We start from the raw sequence: 15278 nt of genomic DNA, 5'->3' as shown, positions 1-15278 counted from the left end.
TACTGTATGTCGGTGTATTTACTCTGCTTGGAGATTTTGAAGTCCAAGATGCCTCTGTGCAAGGTGTCTGGCAAGGGGCTTACAGTTGGAATAATATACAGAGAAGAGACTTAAGTAATGGAAATTAGGAATGAAGTATATAAAACTAGAAAAAAATTGTCATTCTGTTTTCGCATAATGTAAAATAAAGTCAGCTGTTTTAAGAATCAACAGGGAATAGAGTGTCTTGTTGAAAAAATAATCCGGTTAATATACAGTTACCTCTTAACTTAATAGGGAGTTACCTATTATGAAATGCCTTTTTAAAAAAAATGCTACTAGGCATTTCATCTTCTTTTGTTACCTCTAAGATACTGCCTGAAGGTTTAATTTTAAATAGCAACTATTATTTTTACTCAAATTTTAGATGTATGTACCAATTAATATAGGTTCCCTATTAAGAATTTTGAATTAGTCAATATATTCTCTGCTTTCCTCTCTATCATTCTGAACGTCAGCTACCGTGAATATAATTTATATCTGTTGTCTTCCTTCAGCATAGTAATATTTAAAGTGACTTAAGGGGCTTCCCTGGTGGCGCAGTGTTTGAGAGTCCGCCTGCTGATGCAGGGAACGTGGGTTCGTGCCCCGGTCTGGGAAGATCCCACATGCCGCGGAGCGGCTGGGCCTGTGAGCCATGGCCGCTGAGCCTGCACGTCCGGAGCCTGTGCTCCGCAACGGGAGAGGCCACAACAGTGAGAGGCCCGCGTACCGAAAAAATAAAAATAAAGTGACTTAGGGAAATGGAAATGTTTTCCTAAGGAAGCATACATTTCATCCATTTCCAAGTCTTAATTTCCTGACCATCCCCTTAATATTTTATTTAGAAAAACTCATTTTTAAATGAAGGGATGTCATAGTATAAAACTGTAAAGAAATCTTATGATTTTCTACTGTTTGTTAAGGATAACGTTTACATAAAATGTTCTTCATTTGTTCACTGCTATGTGATCCAAACCCAGATGATCCCCTAGTGCCAGAGATTGCATGGATCTATAAAACAGATAGAGATAAGTACAGCAGGCTGTCTCGGGAATGGACTCAGAAGTATGCCATGTGATGCTACCTTAAAGTCAGAATAACCTTCATTACAACTGGAATAAACTTTAAATTATGGTTCCTTTTATGATTTTCTTATCTGGCTGCTCCCCTATCAGACCTCATCTTTTTTCATTTTATGTTTTGTTTACCTCCCTCCATTCATTCACATGCTCATCTGAGAATACTTACGTTCTTCCAGCTTTGGACAGTAACTGCTTTTAGAAGCTGTAAAGTAGTTACAAGAGAACAGTTACCCAAGATTCAGAAGTTTTTTTTAAAAAAATGGAGCATGTGTATTATGTGGCCAATGTTTTCACTCTAACTTTGTTATGAGACTAAAACCATTCCTCACTGCTGTAATGTGCTGAAGAATCATCTGAGGGGGAGGAAGGTGGAAGCTGAGTTGTCACATCAAAGGAAGCAGCATTATTCTAGCAGCATCCATTCTTGTTTAAACCTTCCACTGTTAGAGATTTGGGGTTACATGATGTACTTTATGCTCATAACTGATGTGGCTGGAGAATTGGTATTGAATTGATAGCATCAGCAGAATGGAAAATGTGATGTGTTTTATGCATGTCAATAAAGGAATGACCTGCTCTTGTTCTACAGAGAATGGAAATTGGAAGTCAGACACTCTTTGTATTCCAAAATAGGGTCTCACACATTTTGTAATTTTCATTTACATTGTTAGGAGGCTTGGAGCTATTAGCTAATCTATCTTCCAATACACTGTTTAATATAACACTGAGTAAATGATGCAAGTTGTCAATGGATAAGTGATAAACTGAGAGCTCTGCTACTAATTGATTTTTCTTCAATAAAGTTGCATAAACCAAAGTAATAATAATAATAATTTCATCAAGCTGGAGAGAGGCCAGCAGACATTAGGCATCACCTTGAATGGTTCCAAGCAGATATTATCTCATAGAGCTCCTTGACCATTTCTTCTATAAATAATTTCGCTTCTGTGACTCTCTATTCTTCAGAAATGTTAATTGTGTTTTTTATTCAGTTTTATTTGAAACTATAATCTTTTAGAGAATTTTTAAGATTACTTTCTTAAGAATTTCTTAAGAATGCTTTAGAAGTAATTCAAGCAGTATGTGTGCATTAATGTCAAGAAGTTCACTTTCCCACATAATTGCTTTGGAGTTGTTCTGAATTGTTGATATGGTCCCAAGTAATTGTACAAAGGGTTTTTGCTTAGTAATTTTTCTGTTGCCACACACACACCATTCCTCTTGCAAATCTTGAGTGATATGTTGGACTTTGTATGATTATTAAATATTTGGAAGGTTTGGGGTAGTGAGGTGTCAGGTTTCTAAATCCAGAAAAATCTTAATTTGTTAGACTGCCACTAACCTTTAACATAGGATAAATGGGTGGGGGGAGTGTTTGCTTTGGTTTCCTTTGTATAACTTAATCATGTGGTCGTTGTGTTTTGATTTTTCTCAGAGATAGATTTTTCACATTAAATTTAGGGTAAATTACTTGTGTTTATTTCTGCCATTTATTTGAAATGTAAAATTAGGAATCTTATGCTCTAAGGTTCAAACTCAACTTTCCCATGGTTTTACAATTGTATCTTTGTACTTGACAAATGCTTTGTCTAGGGATGATCATCTGTATACATGTACCTATAAATACAATCCAAAACGTATTTCGGAGCAGTTCAAACATTGATCCCTCTTCCCACAAACTACTGAACAGTAGGATGACGAGTCCAAATTGTGTTGGTAACCCTTGTTATGGAGGAAATAATGGAACTGATTTTTGTTAACAAGTAGGCCTCATGTGCCAGAGTGCATGAACAGCTTCTGATATATATGAGGGAATTTTCTATACACAGAATCAGTTGAAGCAGGTGTTTAGTATATTCTCAGCTTCTATAGCAAGCCCTGTGATAATTAATATGCGACTTTTACATCTTGTATTCCCCAAGTTAGTTCCAATGTATTTCTTTAAAAAGGGGAGGATAGGACAAGTAAGGGACAGGAAAGCAATGACAGTCTAATAAGGTTATCAGAAAAGCTCAGGGGGGAGACCACACTTCTCCAACAGTGAGGTTAATGGGCATCAAATTCCTTAATTGAGGAAACCTGTAAAGAAGTTTCTGTTTAAAGGGCTCAGTAAGATTATGTCCATGTAAAATCATACAAATCTTAACTATTTTTTCCTCAAAGATAAAAGGCTGTATGTAAACACCTGCTACATAGTAAAAGCCCAACAGATGGTAGATGCTGTTAGTAATATGATATTTATAATCATCATCATAATCGTTACTAATTATTTATTAGCAATAGCACAACTATATTGTTCCTCAGATTGATCCCTTTATTGTCATGCAACATCAGATTTTTTTTCTTCAGTAATTAAAAAAAAGTAAAATTTATTTCTTGACATAAGCTCCCAAAATTTTCAATACAGTACTTTTTCTTTGTATTAAGTTCCCTATCTGTATACTGTACTTTTGTCTTTAAAAGTATTTAATGAGTTCAACTTATAAAACTTAAAATTGACTTCCCGTAGTACATTTTACTTTTCTAATTATTTCTACGACTTGGTGCTCTTTCTGTTGAACCTGGGTGATATATACACATGATAGCTAGCACATTTGCTTTTCACAGTGCTTTATTATGACATGTATAAAGAAGATGTTCCCCACATCTTGCAGATGTAGAATGCTTTTACATAATATTTTTACTTCCTCCAATAACTTTCACATATATCATCGTTAGGATGGTGGATGGTAAGATCCTTTATCTTCATTTAATATACGGGGTAACTATAAACCAGAGTCCTTGACTTTCTCCAGGGACTTTACCTTAGATGTTTAATCCTGTGCCTTTGGATTTTTTTGGTTGTTGTTGTTGGAGTATAGTTGATTTATAATGTTGTGTTTAGTTTCAGGTGTACAGCAAAGTGATTTAGTTATACATATACGGATATCTATTCTGTTTCATATTCTTTTCCCATATAGGCTATTGCAGAGTATTGAGTAGAGTTCTGTGTGCTGTGCAGTAGGTCCTTGTTGTTTATCTCTTTTATATATAGTAGTGTGTATATGTTAATCCCAACCTCCTAATTTATCCCTCCCCCCCCTTTCCCCTTTGGTAACCGTAAGTTTGTTTTTCTAAGTCTGTGAGTCTGTTTCTGTTTTGTAAATAAGTTCATTTGTATCAATTTTAGATTCCACAGCCTTTGGGTTTTTAATCCTGTGCCTTTTTGCCCAGAGCATTAAATGGTATAAACAAATTAGTGATTGGGGGTGGTTTGTCAGTTTATTGATGTTTTTTAAAAATCCACTCTGTCAACTCAGAAAACTTTGTTGTTTTCTGTTATTCCGGTGGAAAATATCAGCCTGGCCTCTTTTGTTCTTACTATTCTTGACCTTTAGCTGACATTTACACTTCAATTCATTATCTTCTCTCAATAATTACCATTAGGGACTTCCCTGGCGGTCCAGCAGTTAACACTTCACCTTCCAATGCAAGGGGTGGGGGTTCGATCCCTGGTTGAGAAGCTAAGATCCCACATGCCTCGGGGCCAAAAAACCAAAACATAAAACAGAAGCAATTTATAACAAATTCAATAAAGACTTTAAAAATGGTCCACATCAAAAAAATTATTAAAAATATATAATTACCATTATCTTGAAAAGTAGTGAGAATTAGTAAGGTCTTCAAAGTATATTAAGAGCCTTAGTTGAAAGGTGTCAACTGTTATCATTAATTTTGTTCATAATAATTACAAATAAAAAATGATCCTCTTTTTGAAATAAGTTAGATTTACTATTAATTGAGTGATATTGATTGGTAGTTAGTTTTATGAAAACACAGTACAACTCATGAAGATTATTCTGTTCTTTCTTAGCAATACGTAAATCTCATAGTTCATGATTTCAGTGCTTTTGTTTTTCTTTCCTTTATTTTCTTTCGTAATAAACTTTAAACAGATCTAAACTCGTCCTAGCAGTACAAAGATAGCAAGGAAGATTACTGAAAATATTAGACCAAAAGAGACATTATGGGGAATTCCCTAGCAGTCCAATGGATAGGACTCCACGCTTCCACTGAGGTGGCATGAGTTTGATCACTGGTTGGGGAACTAAGATCCCTCATGCTGCATGGTGCAGCCAAAAAAAAAAAAAAAGGAGAGACAGAGCCATTATGATAAGCAAAGAAATGTTAGAAAACAAAACCTATAGATTATTCCTTAATATTAAGTTGACTACATGGATTTAGGTTTTTGCTTCTTTTGTTATTAATTGTAAAGGTCTCTGGTTTGGGATAGCAATTAAGACATGGGTAATGTTTTGAGGATCCTTCCAGATCCATATTCTGAAATAAATTTTAAATTTGTTTAAAGTTCTTTTATTGTAAACAAAAGACCAAAGTACTGAAATCATCAGTTATGTTTGTTTTTCTTTACCCTCGAAGTTGACCTACAGAGCAGTATGTTAAAAAGTAGTCTGTGTTTACTGTAATATTACCCCTTAACCATTTATTATTGAACCTCAGTTTTTCTCTAAGCAAGGAGCTAGTAGCTCTGACAGTGTATTAATATCAGTTTCAAACTGAAATTATATTAGGGATGTTTCATATTCTGAACCCATTTATTGGCCTAATTCCTGTCCTATACTGTAGTATCAAACAATGTAAATTATAAATTGGCATCTTTAGCCCTAAGCCTTATAAATTCTAATTTAATTAGGATCTTTCTGAAGTAGTAAAGTCTGCTAAAGGAGCTGCTAAATTTTTACAGTGACGATGAATGAAATTCTGTTAAAAGTGAAAAGAAAACTATAGAGATAAATTAATGAAACCAAAAGTTGGTTTTTCAAAAAGGTCAACAAAATTGACAAGCCTTTAGCTAGATGAACCCAGAAAAAAAGAGAGAACCAGAGGGGAAAAAAAAAAGAACCCAGGAAAGAAAACCTCAAATTACTAAAATAAAAATGAAAGTATGGGGCTTCCCTGGTGGCGCAGTGGTTGAGTGTCCGCCTGCTGATGCAGGGGACACGGGTTCATGCCCCGGTCTGGGAAGATCCCACATGCCGTGGAGCGGCTGGGTCCGTGAGCCATGGCCGCTGAGCCTAAGCATCCGGAGCCTGTGCTCCGCAACGGGAGAGGCCACAGCAGTGAGAGGCCCCCGTACCGCAAAAAAAAAAAAAAAAAAGGAAGTATGGACATTACTATCTATTCTATAAAATAAAAAGGATTAAAAGAGGGTACTATGAACAATTGCAAACCAACATATTGGATAACCTAATGAAATAGACAAATTCCTAGAAACACAAAACCTACCAAGACTAAATCACAAAGAACAGAAAATCTGAATTGACTTATAACTAATAAGGAGATTGAATCAAAAAATCAAAATCTCCTGACAGAGAAGAGCCCTAGATCTGAGGAATTCTACCAAGTATTTGAAGAACTAACACCAATAGTTCCCAAACTTTTACCAAAAAATTATAGAGCAGGGAATACTTTGTAACTTATTTTTCTATGTGTCCAGCATTACCCTGATACCAAAGCCAGACAAAGACACTGCAAGAAAAAACTACAGACCACTATCACTTATAAACATTGATGCAAAAATCTTCAACAAAATACTAGCCAATTGAATTCAGCAGCATATTAAAAGAATTACACACCATGACCAAGTGGGTTCCAAGGATGGTTCAGCATATGAAAATCAACCAATGCAGTATACCATATTAACTGAATGGGGGTGGGGGGGGGAGGTAACCTGATCATCATAATCGAACACAACAACCTATTAAGATTTTTTGTTTTTACACTCATAAAACTAGGAATAGAAGGAAACTACGTCAACACAATAAAATCCATATATGAAAAACCCACATTGAGCTTCATGCTCAATGGTGAAACACTGAAAGCTTTTCCTCTAAGATTAAGAACAAGGTAAGGATGCCCACTTTTACCATTTCTATTTAACATGGTACTGGAAATTCTAAGAGCAATTATACAAGAAAGAAATAAAAGCCATCCAAATTGGAAAGGAAGAAGTAAAATTATCTCTGAAAATGACATGATCGTATATGTATAAAACCCTAACACCTGAAACTAACACAACATGGTCAATCAACTACACTCGAATGTAAAAAAGTTAAAAAAAAATAAAAACCCTAAAGATTCCACACATGTTCAAAAAAAAACCTGTTAGAACTAATAAATGAATTCAGGTAAAGTAGCAGGACACAAAGTCAGTGCACAAAAATCAGTTGCATTTGTATACACTAACAATGAACAATCTGAAAAGGAAATTAAAAAGCAATTTCATCTACAATAGCATTAAAAAATAAAATAATTAGAAGTTAATCAAGGAGTTGAAAGTCTTGTACTATGAAAACTACAAAGCATTGCTGAAAGAAATTACAGATGACATAACTAAATTAAAACACATTTATGTTCATGGATTGGAAAACTTAATATTGTTAAAATGTCAATGCTACCCAAAGTGATCTAGAAATTCAATGTAATTATCCTATCAAAACCCAAATGTCATTTTTACAGAACTAGAAAACCCCATCCTGAAATTCATATGGAACCTCAGAGGACCCGGAATAGTCAAAACAGTCTTGAAAAAGAACAAAACTGGAAGAGTCACACTTCATGACTTCAAAACTTACTGCAAAGCTACAGTAATCAAAACAATGTGGCGCTGGCATAAAGACAGACACATAGGCCGGTGGAATAGAATAGAGAGCCCAGGAATAAGTCCTTGCGTATATGATCAAACGATTTTTTACAAGGGTGCCAAGTCCATGGAGAAAGGACAGTCTTTTAAAAAATGGTGCTGGGAAAACTAGATATCCACATGCAAAAGAATGAAGTTGAACTCTTACCTAAGACCATAAACAAAAATTAACACAAAATGGATCAAAAACCTAAGAGCTATAAAACTCTAAAACTCTTAGAAGAAAACATTGAGGGAAAGCTTTATGACTTTGGTTTTGGAGATGATTTCTTAGTTAGGGCACCAAAGGGGCCAGCCAAGGGAGCTCTCTCAGCCCCAGCCCAACCTCCAGGACACCCCATTGCCCAGGGATGCCTGCTATGAACTGCACACCCAAGAGGGAAGGGGGCACAGAGCCAGAGATGCCAGATCCATTTAAAGTCAACACCTTTAAGGAGGCAAAGGATGAAGACTGTAAAACCACAAAAGAGATTGAAGAAGGTGTGGGGTGAGACTGCCAAGATTCTGCACCTCAGCAAGCTCCCAGGTGTTGCCTGTTGACAGGTCTGTGGGCAGAACTTTGAACAACACTGAAAACAGCTGTTAAGCTGTGGAAGCTACTCTAATCAAATGATTAGTGCCCCTTGGCATCTTCCAGGATCACAGGCCCCCAGTGATGTATACAACAGAAACATACATCCGAGAGCAGTGACATGCTGATCTTGTCCTCGCAGACAGCAGGAAGAAAGTTACTGGAACAGTTCACTTTTTCCAGAGAGAGAATGTGGTATTTCCAAGAAAAGAGTCAATGCTGAGGCCTTCCCTGGTGGCGCAGTGGTTGAGAGTCTGCCTGCCAATGCAGCGGACATGGGTTCGAGCCCTGGTCTGGGAAGATCCCACATGCCACCAAGCAACTGGGCCCGTGAGCCACAACTACTGAGCCTGCGCATCTGGAGCCTGTGCTCCGCAGCAAGAGAGACCGCGACAGTGAGAGGACCGCGCACCGCGATGAAGAGTGGCCCCCGCTTGCCACAACTAGAGAAAGCCCTCGCACAGAAACGAAGACCCAACACAGCCAAAAATAAATTAATTAATTAATTTTAAAAAAATCATAGAGACAGACAGTAGCATGGTAGTTGCCAGAGCTTGGAATGAGAGGAGATGGGGAGTTAATGTTTAATGGGTACAGAGTTTCAGTTTTATGAGATGAAAAGAGTTACGGCTATGGATTGTGCTGATGGTGACACAACATTATGAATGTATTTAATACTACTGAACTGCACACTTAAAAATGGTTAGGATAGTAAATTTCCTGTGTATTTTTTCACAGTAAAAAAAAAATTGAGAAGGAGACTTGGCTTGGGCTAGGGTAAAATCTAAATATATGTAACCTGTTTAATCTAAATATATGTAACCTGCTTAATCCAGGGTCAAAAATTAAAGAAAAAAAATGGGGCTAGAAAAGTGAAAGGCATGCTTTAAATAACTAAATTCATTTAAAAAATAATTTATTCTTATTTAATGCCAAACTTGTTTTCTCTGCTTTGTTGTTGTGTGTGCATGTATGTATGGTAGATTTTCTGGTATTTATTATGTAATTTCGGTTCTTTGCTGTTTGAAATGAAATAATGAGTGATTTTTGTTGAATAATGCCACTTTGGCAGTTTATAGTTTACTTACGTAGCAGTGTATTCGTTTCCTGTTGCTGCGTCGTCGCATATTACCGCAAACTTAGAGGCTTAAAACAATGCCCAGTTATCAGCTCACAGTTACGTAGACTAGAAGTTAGTTGAGCTCAGCTGAGTTGTTTAGGGTTTCTCAAGGCTGAAATCCAAGGGGTTGTCCAGGCTGGGCCCTTATCTGAAGACTCTGGGGAAGAATTTGTCTTTACACTCATTCCGACAACAATGGCACCTCAGTGTTTTGCAGCTGGAGGTCTGAGGTCCATGTTTCCTGGCTGACTGTCGACCAAGGGCCACTCTGTGCCCCTGGAGGCTGCCTGTAGGCCTCTTCATCTGTCCCCTCCATCTTCAAAGCCAGCTGTGCAGTGTCAGGTCCTTCTCACCCTTTGAATCTGATCTGCCGCCCCACTCCCAACAGAAGAATGCTCTCAGCTTTTAAAGGGCTCACTTGATTGGGTCAGACCCAGCTGAATTATCTGTATGTTAAGATCAACTGATTTGGGACTTTAATTACATCTGCAGAATCCCTTCACAACATTCTTTAGATTGGAGTTCGATTAAATTACCAGAGGAGGGGCCTGTTAGGAGGCCATCTTTAGAATTCTCTCTCTCACAAGTAGTATTTGACTCACAGCAAGATTTTTTATAGGTGTGTGATATAAAGTACACAGGACTAAGATTCTAAAGATCTTGGGTTCTGTTTTACTATTTAGTAACTCTGATACTGGACTATAAGGCTCTTGAGACCAATTGTGTCTTATTCATCTTTATAGGCCTAGTGCCTGGCACAGAGTGGCTTACAGCAGGAGCTTAGAACATATTAAGTCACAGTGAGATAATTTTACCCCTCTTTGATTTTTCTTTTCTTTTTTTCCTTCGGTACGCGGGCCTCTCACTGCTGTGGCCTCTCCCGTTGCGGAGCACAGGCTCCAGACACGCAGGCTCAGCGGCCATGGCTCACAGGCCCAGCCGCTCCGCGGCACGTGGGATCCTCCTGGACCGGGGTACAAACCCACGTCCCCCGCATCAGCAGGCGGACTCCCAACCCCTGCGCCACCAGGGAAGCCCGATTTTTCTTTTTTTAATCTTCCTTCATCAAAATTTTCTTATGAATTAAAACTGAGACGGTTAATGCATGTGTAAGTCATTGAAAATTCTAAAACATTACTGTAGGGACAATATACAGCCTCCCCCAACCCCCCCTGCTTTTTTTTTAAATCTACCCTTTCCCTGAACCTTTTCAGGAACCTTGAGAATTAATACAAACAATATTAACTTTTATACTGGTAAAAGTAAACTGAAATAACTTGACCAGGGTCACCTATTCGTAAGAAGCAAAGCCAGAAATTTAAATCCAGTCCTACATGTGAATGCAGCTTTTACTTGTCAGTTAATCATCTCTCTTATTTTTAAAAAAAACTTTTAAGAGGAAGTGCTGTGCCTTTGATATGTAGAATTATAAGGGATTAAAGCAGAGGACCGGAGTAAATTCTTTTCTGCTGCCTTAGAACTCATTTAGTCATGTGCATTTTGCTCGTATTCATCTATTGACTTTTCTCGGATTTTTTTTTTCCTGTAAACCCTTACTCTATGTAACATAACTTCTTTTAATTCTGTTTTTAGTTGCGAATAACAGAAATCCTCTTGATTAAATTAAAGAAGTGAGTAAATAGAGAAGACAGAACCAACATGTAAAAGCTCTCTTAGGCAGTAATGCCGTGTGCATTTGTTCATGCATCTGTACCATTTTCTTCTCTGTAAGAAACAGAAGATCATTTTTTTTTATTTTCATTTTGGTGGTGTTACTGCTGATTTTTAATGTTGGATAATCCAGGGTCAAAATTCCCAAGAATATAGTGCTTCTTATCTCAAGAACTTTGGCCTCAAAATGGGAGACAACACCCTGGTACTGTAGATTCTCATTTCTGTTGGTCTACAAGGAAGTTTTTTTTGGATGTTAGAATGAAATGGTGGCTTTTTTTCATATGTGAAGCATACTGATCTAGGTATTAAGGACTTTGTTTTATGTTTGATACCAAACTGGCTCCCTGGTATTGATTGAGTATAAATGATAGATACCTGGACCTTGTACTGTTTGGGGTTGGTGTTAAACAAGTAGATTAGAAGGAGGTGGAAGGAAAGAAAACCTATCTGGCTTCGGTTCACAGGGACTTCAGCTGCTTTCCCAAGCCAAAGCCTGGTATTACAGACTAGAGCTACTCACCCCAGTGGGTTCCCTATTCGCGTGATTGATGATCTGGTGGTCAAGTTGAACATACATATTAGAACCTTGCCCACTTTTCTTCATTTCTGCTTCATTGCCTTACCCTAGATTAGGCAAGTAGGATACATATTAGAACCTTGCCCACTTTTCTTCATTTCTGCTTCATTGCCTTACCCTAGATAGGCAAGTAGGATTCCGTGCTAGTAAACTGGGGGTGTACTATGAAGTACAGTGCTGAAAAGACTCAGTAGAGAGGTGGTTGTACTCTGACTCAATGGTCATTTGAAACATTCTCCTTAGTAAGTTTGGAACTTTGCTGAGCACAGCCACTTAAAATTCCTCAGGACTTTGTGGGGTTTTTTTTCCCCCTAACCTTGGCTAAAGTGTAATATGTTATCGAATACCAAAGAAGTATATTTTATTTTGCTACTGTCTAAGAATTTACGTTATAAATTCAATTTAGCTCAATTAACACAGAAATTGTGGCTATTTGCTCACTTAAAGGACATGCCAACCCACAGAAGGATTTTAGAGAATCTTCTGCAAGTGTGCTTTTGGGAGGAATCAGTACTTCTTTACTTGAAACCAACTTTGATTTCCTCGTTTTCCATTCTTTGTGCAGTTAGTTTCTCTGTGGTTTAGGATTATGAACTAAGAAGCCATCTTTCTGTTTCAGTATGAAATTTAATACAAATCTTTCTTGTGTATTCAGCGGCCACTGCAGTCATTTGGACAGACAGGAAAAAGGTCTAAGGTATAGTAAATATTTTGTGCTGGCATGCCAAGGGCCTTCATGCTTGATGAATCTTTGTTTTCATAGAGCACTGCATTCAGTTTAGTTTTGTCATATTTTCTTTGGGGCAGAAAGCTTGTTTTGTTTTATTTGGGTTTTTTGTCTTGCCTAGTCGCTTTTGTGCACTGCTTTTATATCTTTAATGGTTCTTCATCTGTAGAGAAAATGGCTTTCTCATCATTCTTTGGGTTTTGCGATTGGAGTTATTCCCATTCTTGCTATTGCTATTATTTTCAAAACTGCAGTTATTGTTTTCCCTCATAACAAAAGGTTTTAATGGTATTTAATGATATATTTAACTTGCACATTTCACCTACGTCTGTACATGGCAGAAACTATTATAAAGAAACTTAAGAAACTCTAGGGGGCTTTTGGATATGCCCTAGATTTATGGAATGTAGTGTTAATTTTAAATACTTTTCTTTAGTCAAGCTCAAAGTTAAAGCTAGTTCGGAGCCTTGCAGTGTGTGAAGAATCTCCACCACCCCCTACAGCAGAGATATCACAGGAGAACCAGGTAAAAAAAAAAAAAAAAGCAATAAGCAAAATAAAAAAGGAAAAAAAATTAATTATTTAAAGTTGTGGAAAAACCTACTTCCTGGAGAAAATTTTTTCATAATGTTAAATAAAATTTGGATGTGCATGTACGTGTGTTATATATGTTTTTACTAAGTGAAACTACTAAGTCTAAGGCTTAGTGCAATGATTTCTCACTGGAAAAACTTAGAGATCATATAATTAACTGAGAATATGGCTTTAAGGGAAATTATAAGTTGTTATGGAAAAGTTATATTAAAGTACTACTTCCAGTTAATGTGATTGTGATGAAATTTGCCCTTGAATTTGCCCAAATTTGATTTTGGCTTTTAGAAATTTGTCAAACACCTCTTGAGTGTGAAGAGGAGACTACCTAAGACTTCTGCTTACATATCATTTTACTTAACCTGAATGCGTGGTGAAGTCTGTTTTCATATTAGCATGGCTCTAATAGTTGTCTAATATTTCTAATTCCTCTTCTGTCTATGTTTGCCAAGTATAGAACTACCAAGGCTCAAGCAAATAGTTTGGTTTTTTGCTTTTTATATTCTTTTTAATGCTATGACTTTACTTTTCTGTTAATCTCAGTTATGGATTGATCTTTGTCTTATTCTACATTTGGACATTTACATATAATTATTTTTGGACCCTCTACCAGTGTTTATCAATGTGATAACTTTGGCTCTTTGTGGCTTGTTCTACTTTTTAAGAGTTTGAATAACCTAAAATCCCTCTGTATTCCAACAATTAGTTTCCAAAGAATTGAGGCAATTTTGTGGTTAAGACACATGACTGAATAAAGGAAAAGAGAAAAAAAGCCATGACAGGTTGTATGTCTTTTTTTTTTTAATGCTAATTGTACGTTTGTTAATTCAAGCAAAGACAGTTATGCTTTGCCTTGATTTAGAAGATGATGACGTCAAAAGCCTACTATAGATACTGAAGATAGTTGTCACATATTTAGAATGTGTTCTGTTTTTAAAAGCACTACAACTCTGTCTCTGAATTATAACAAAAGGACTTTTTTGATAGATTATTTATTGTCAATGCACTTAATATCAGTTTCCTTTGAAATTCGTTCAAGTGTCAAGCAACATAGGGTTCAAAATTTACTTTTGATTTTTAAAAGTTCTTTTGTACATTCAGAGTAAAGAATGCACCTGTTCGGGGTGGAGCAGTTGGCAATGTAATGTTTTTTGAAAATTAATTTCTTTGTTTTGTTGACCAAAATGTTACACCATCTTAGCCTCTTGGAATAATTAGTCCAAGGAGATAGAGGAAATGAGAAGGGTCAGGCATTCATAAGACTGTTAGTCCAGAAAAGGTGCCTTTTTTGAGAAAAACTGTAACAGACATGATCTTTGATTTTATTTGGTACATTTCACCTATCTGAAAAATTATTGTGGGAGGCAGAAGGGGGGAGAGGGTTCTTATAGTACTGCATAGATTTGTCTAGTGAAAATTTATGAGAAAAAATTAATATAAGGAGTATATGTTGTATATTAATGTATATATTGTTCAAAACAGCTGAGTTACAGCATTTGGATAATGAATAAGATGGTTATGCCAGAGTTCAGTTATTCCACGTAATATAGTCTTTCTCAATTTCTCTTGGATACAGTTAACTTTTTCTTTTGGGATAATAACCTATTATTACCCTCTCTGAACAAAAGATATTCTTTTTAATAGAAAGTCTTTTTCCCAGTCTTGAGTTAACTAAATTGCATCTGACTGGGAATTGGAAAATAAGTTATTTCTTGTAAAATGTACTAGTACCAAATCCTTGACGGCAGAGATACTTTCCAACTAATAATGCTTGCTTCAGAATGTGATTTTTGAGGAATTAATCTGGAATAAAACTCATTGTTCCAAAGGTTGAGAGGCAATTAAAAGAGAGATGTAATTTGTGTCAGATGACAGCTAATGAGAGGGAAGTGACCTCAATAAATGATGTCAATTACAAAGTGAAGAGTAAAGGAATTACAGCTACCTATGGAGATATTGCTCTCATTTGAGTTATTTATAGTCAGGAGAGTTCGTGTATAAGGACTTAGGCATTTAAAATATGTCTTGTTTATTTGCTACTGAAAACAAGGGCTCAGTACCAACTGAAGACAAGCCTCAGTACATTATGCATACTGGATTTCTAAATACAATTCATCTTGATAAATAGTTTAATATCTGTAATTAAAATATGTGACTTTAGAAAGAGAATTTGGAAATGAAATCTGATAGTCATTATAAGTGCCTTTTAGTG

General features: G+C 36.4%; 1 protein-coding gene across 8 annotated transcripts in view; it reads left to right on the top strand.

Annotated features, from left to right (window-relative positions):
- Positions 1-15278, top strand: part of R3HDM1 (R3H domain containing 1) — a 181579-nt gene that overhangs the window by 73625 nt on the left and 92676 nt on the right. For 5 of the 8 annotated variants that reach the window (XM_060152977.1, XM_060152981.1, XM_060152979.1 and 2 more), the window contains exons 4-5: positions 12404-12445; positions 12912-13001. The exons of 2 other annotated variants lie outside the window; for them this stretch is intronic. In XM_060152977.1, the coding sequence (XP_060008960.1) occupies positions 12404-12445; positions 12912-13001 (132 nt within the window). Of the gene's footprint in view, positions 1-12403; positions 12446-12911; positions 13002-13792; positions 13849-15278 lie in introns of those variants that run through there. One more of the 8 variants, XM_060152982.1, reaches the window with a different exon arrangement.

The sequence above is a fragment of the Lagenorhynchus albirostris genome, chromosome 6 (genome assembly GCF_949774975.1).
Source record: "Lagenorhynchus albirostris chromosome 6, mLagAlb1.1, whole genome shotgun sequence".
Lineage (NCBI taxonomy): Eukaryota > Metazoa > Chordata > Mammalia > Artiodactyla > Delphinidae > Lagenorhynchus > Lagenorhynchus albirostris.
This window is presented reverse-complemented; position numbering and strand designations above follow the sequence as displayed.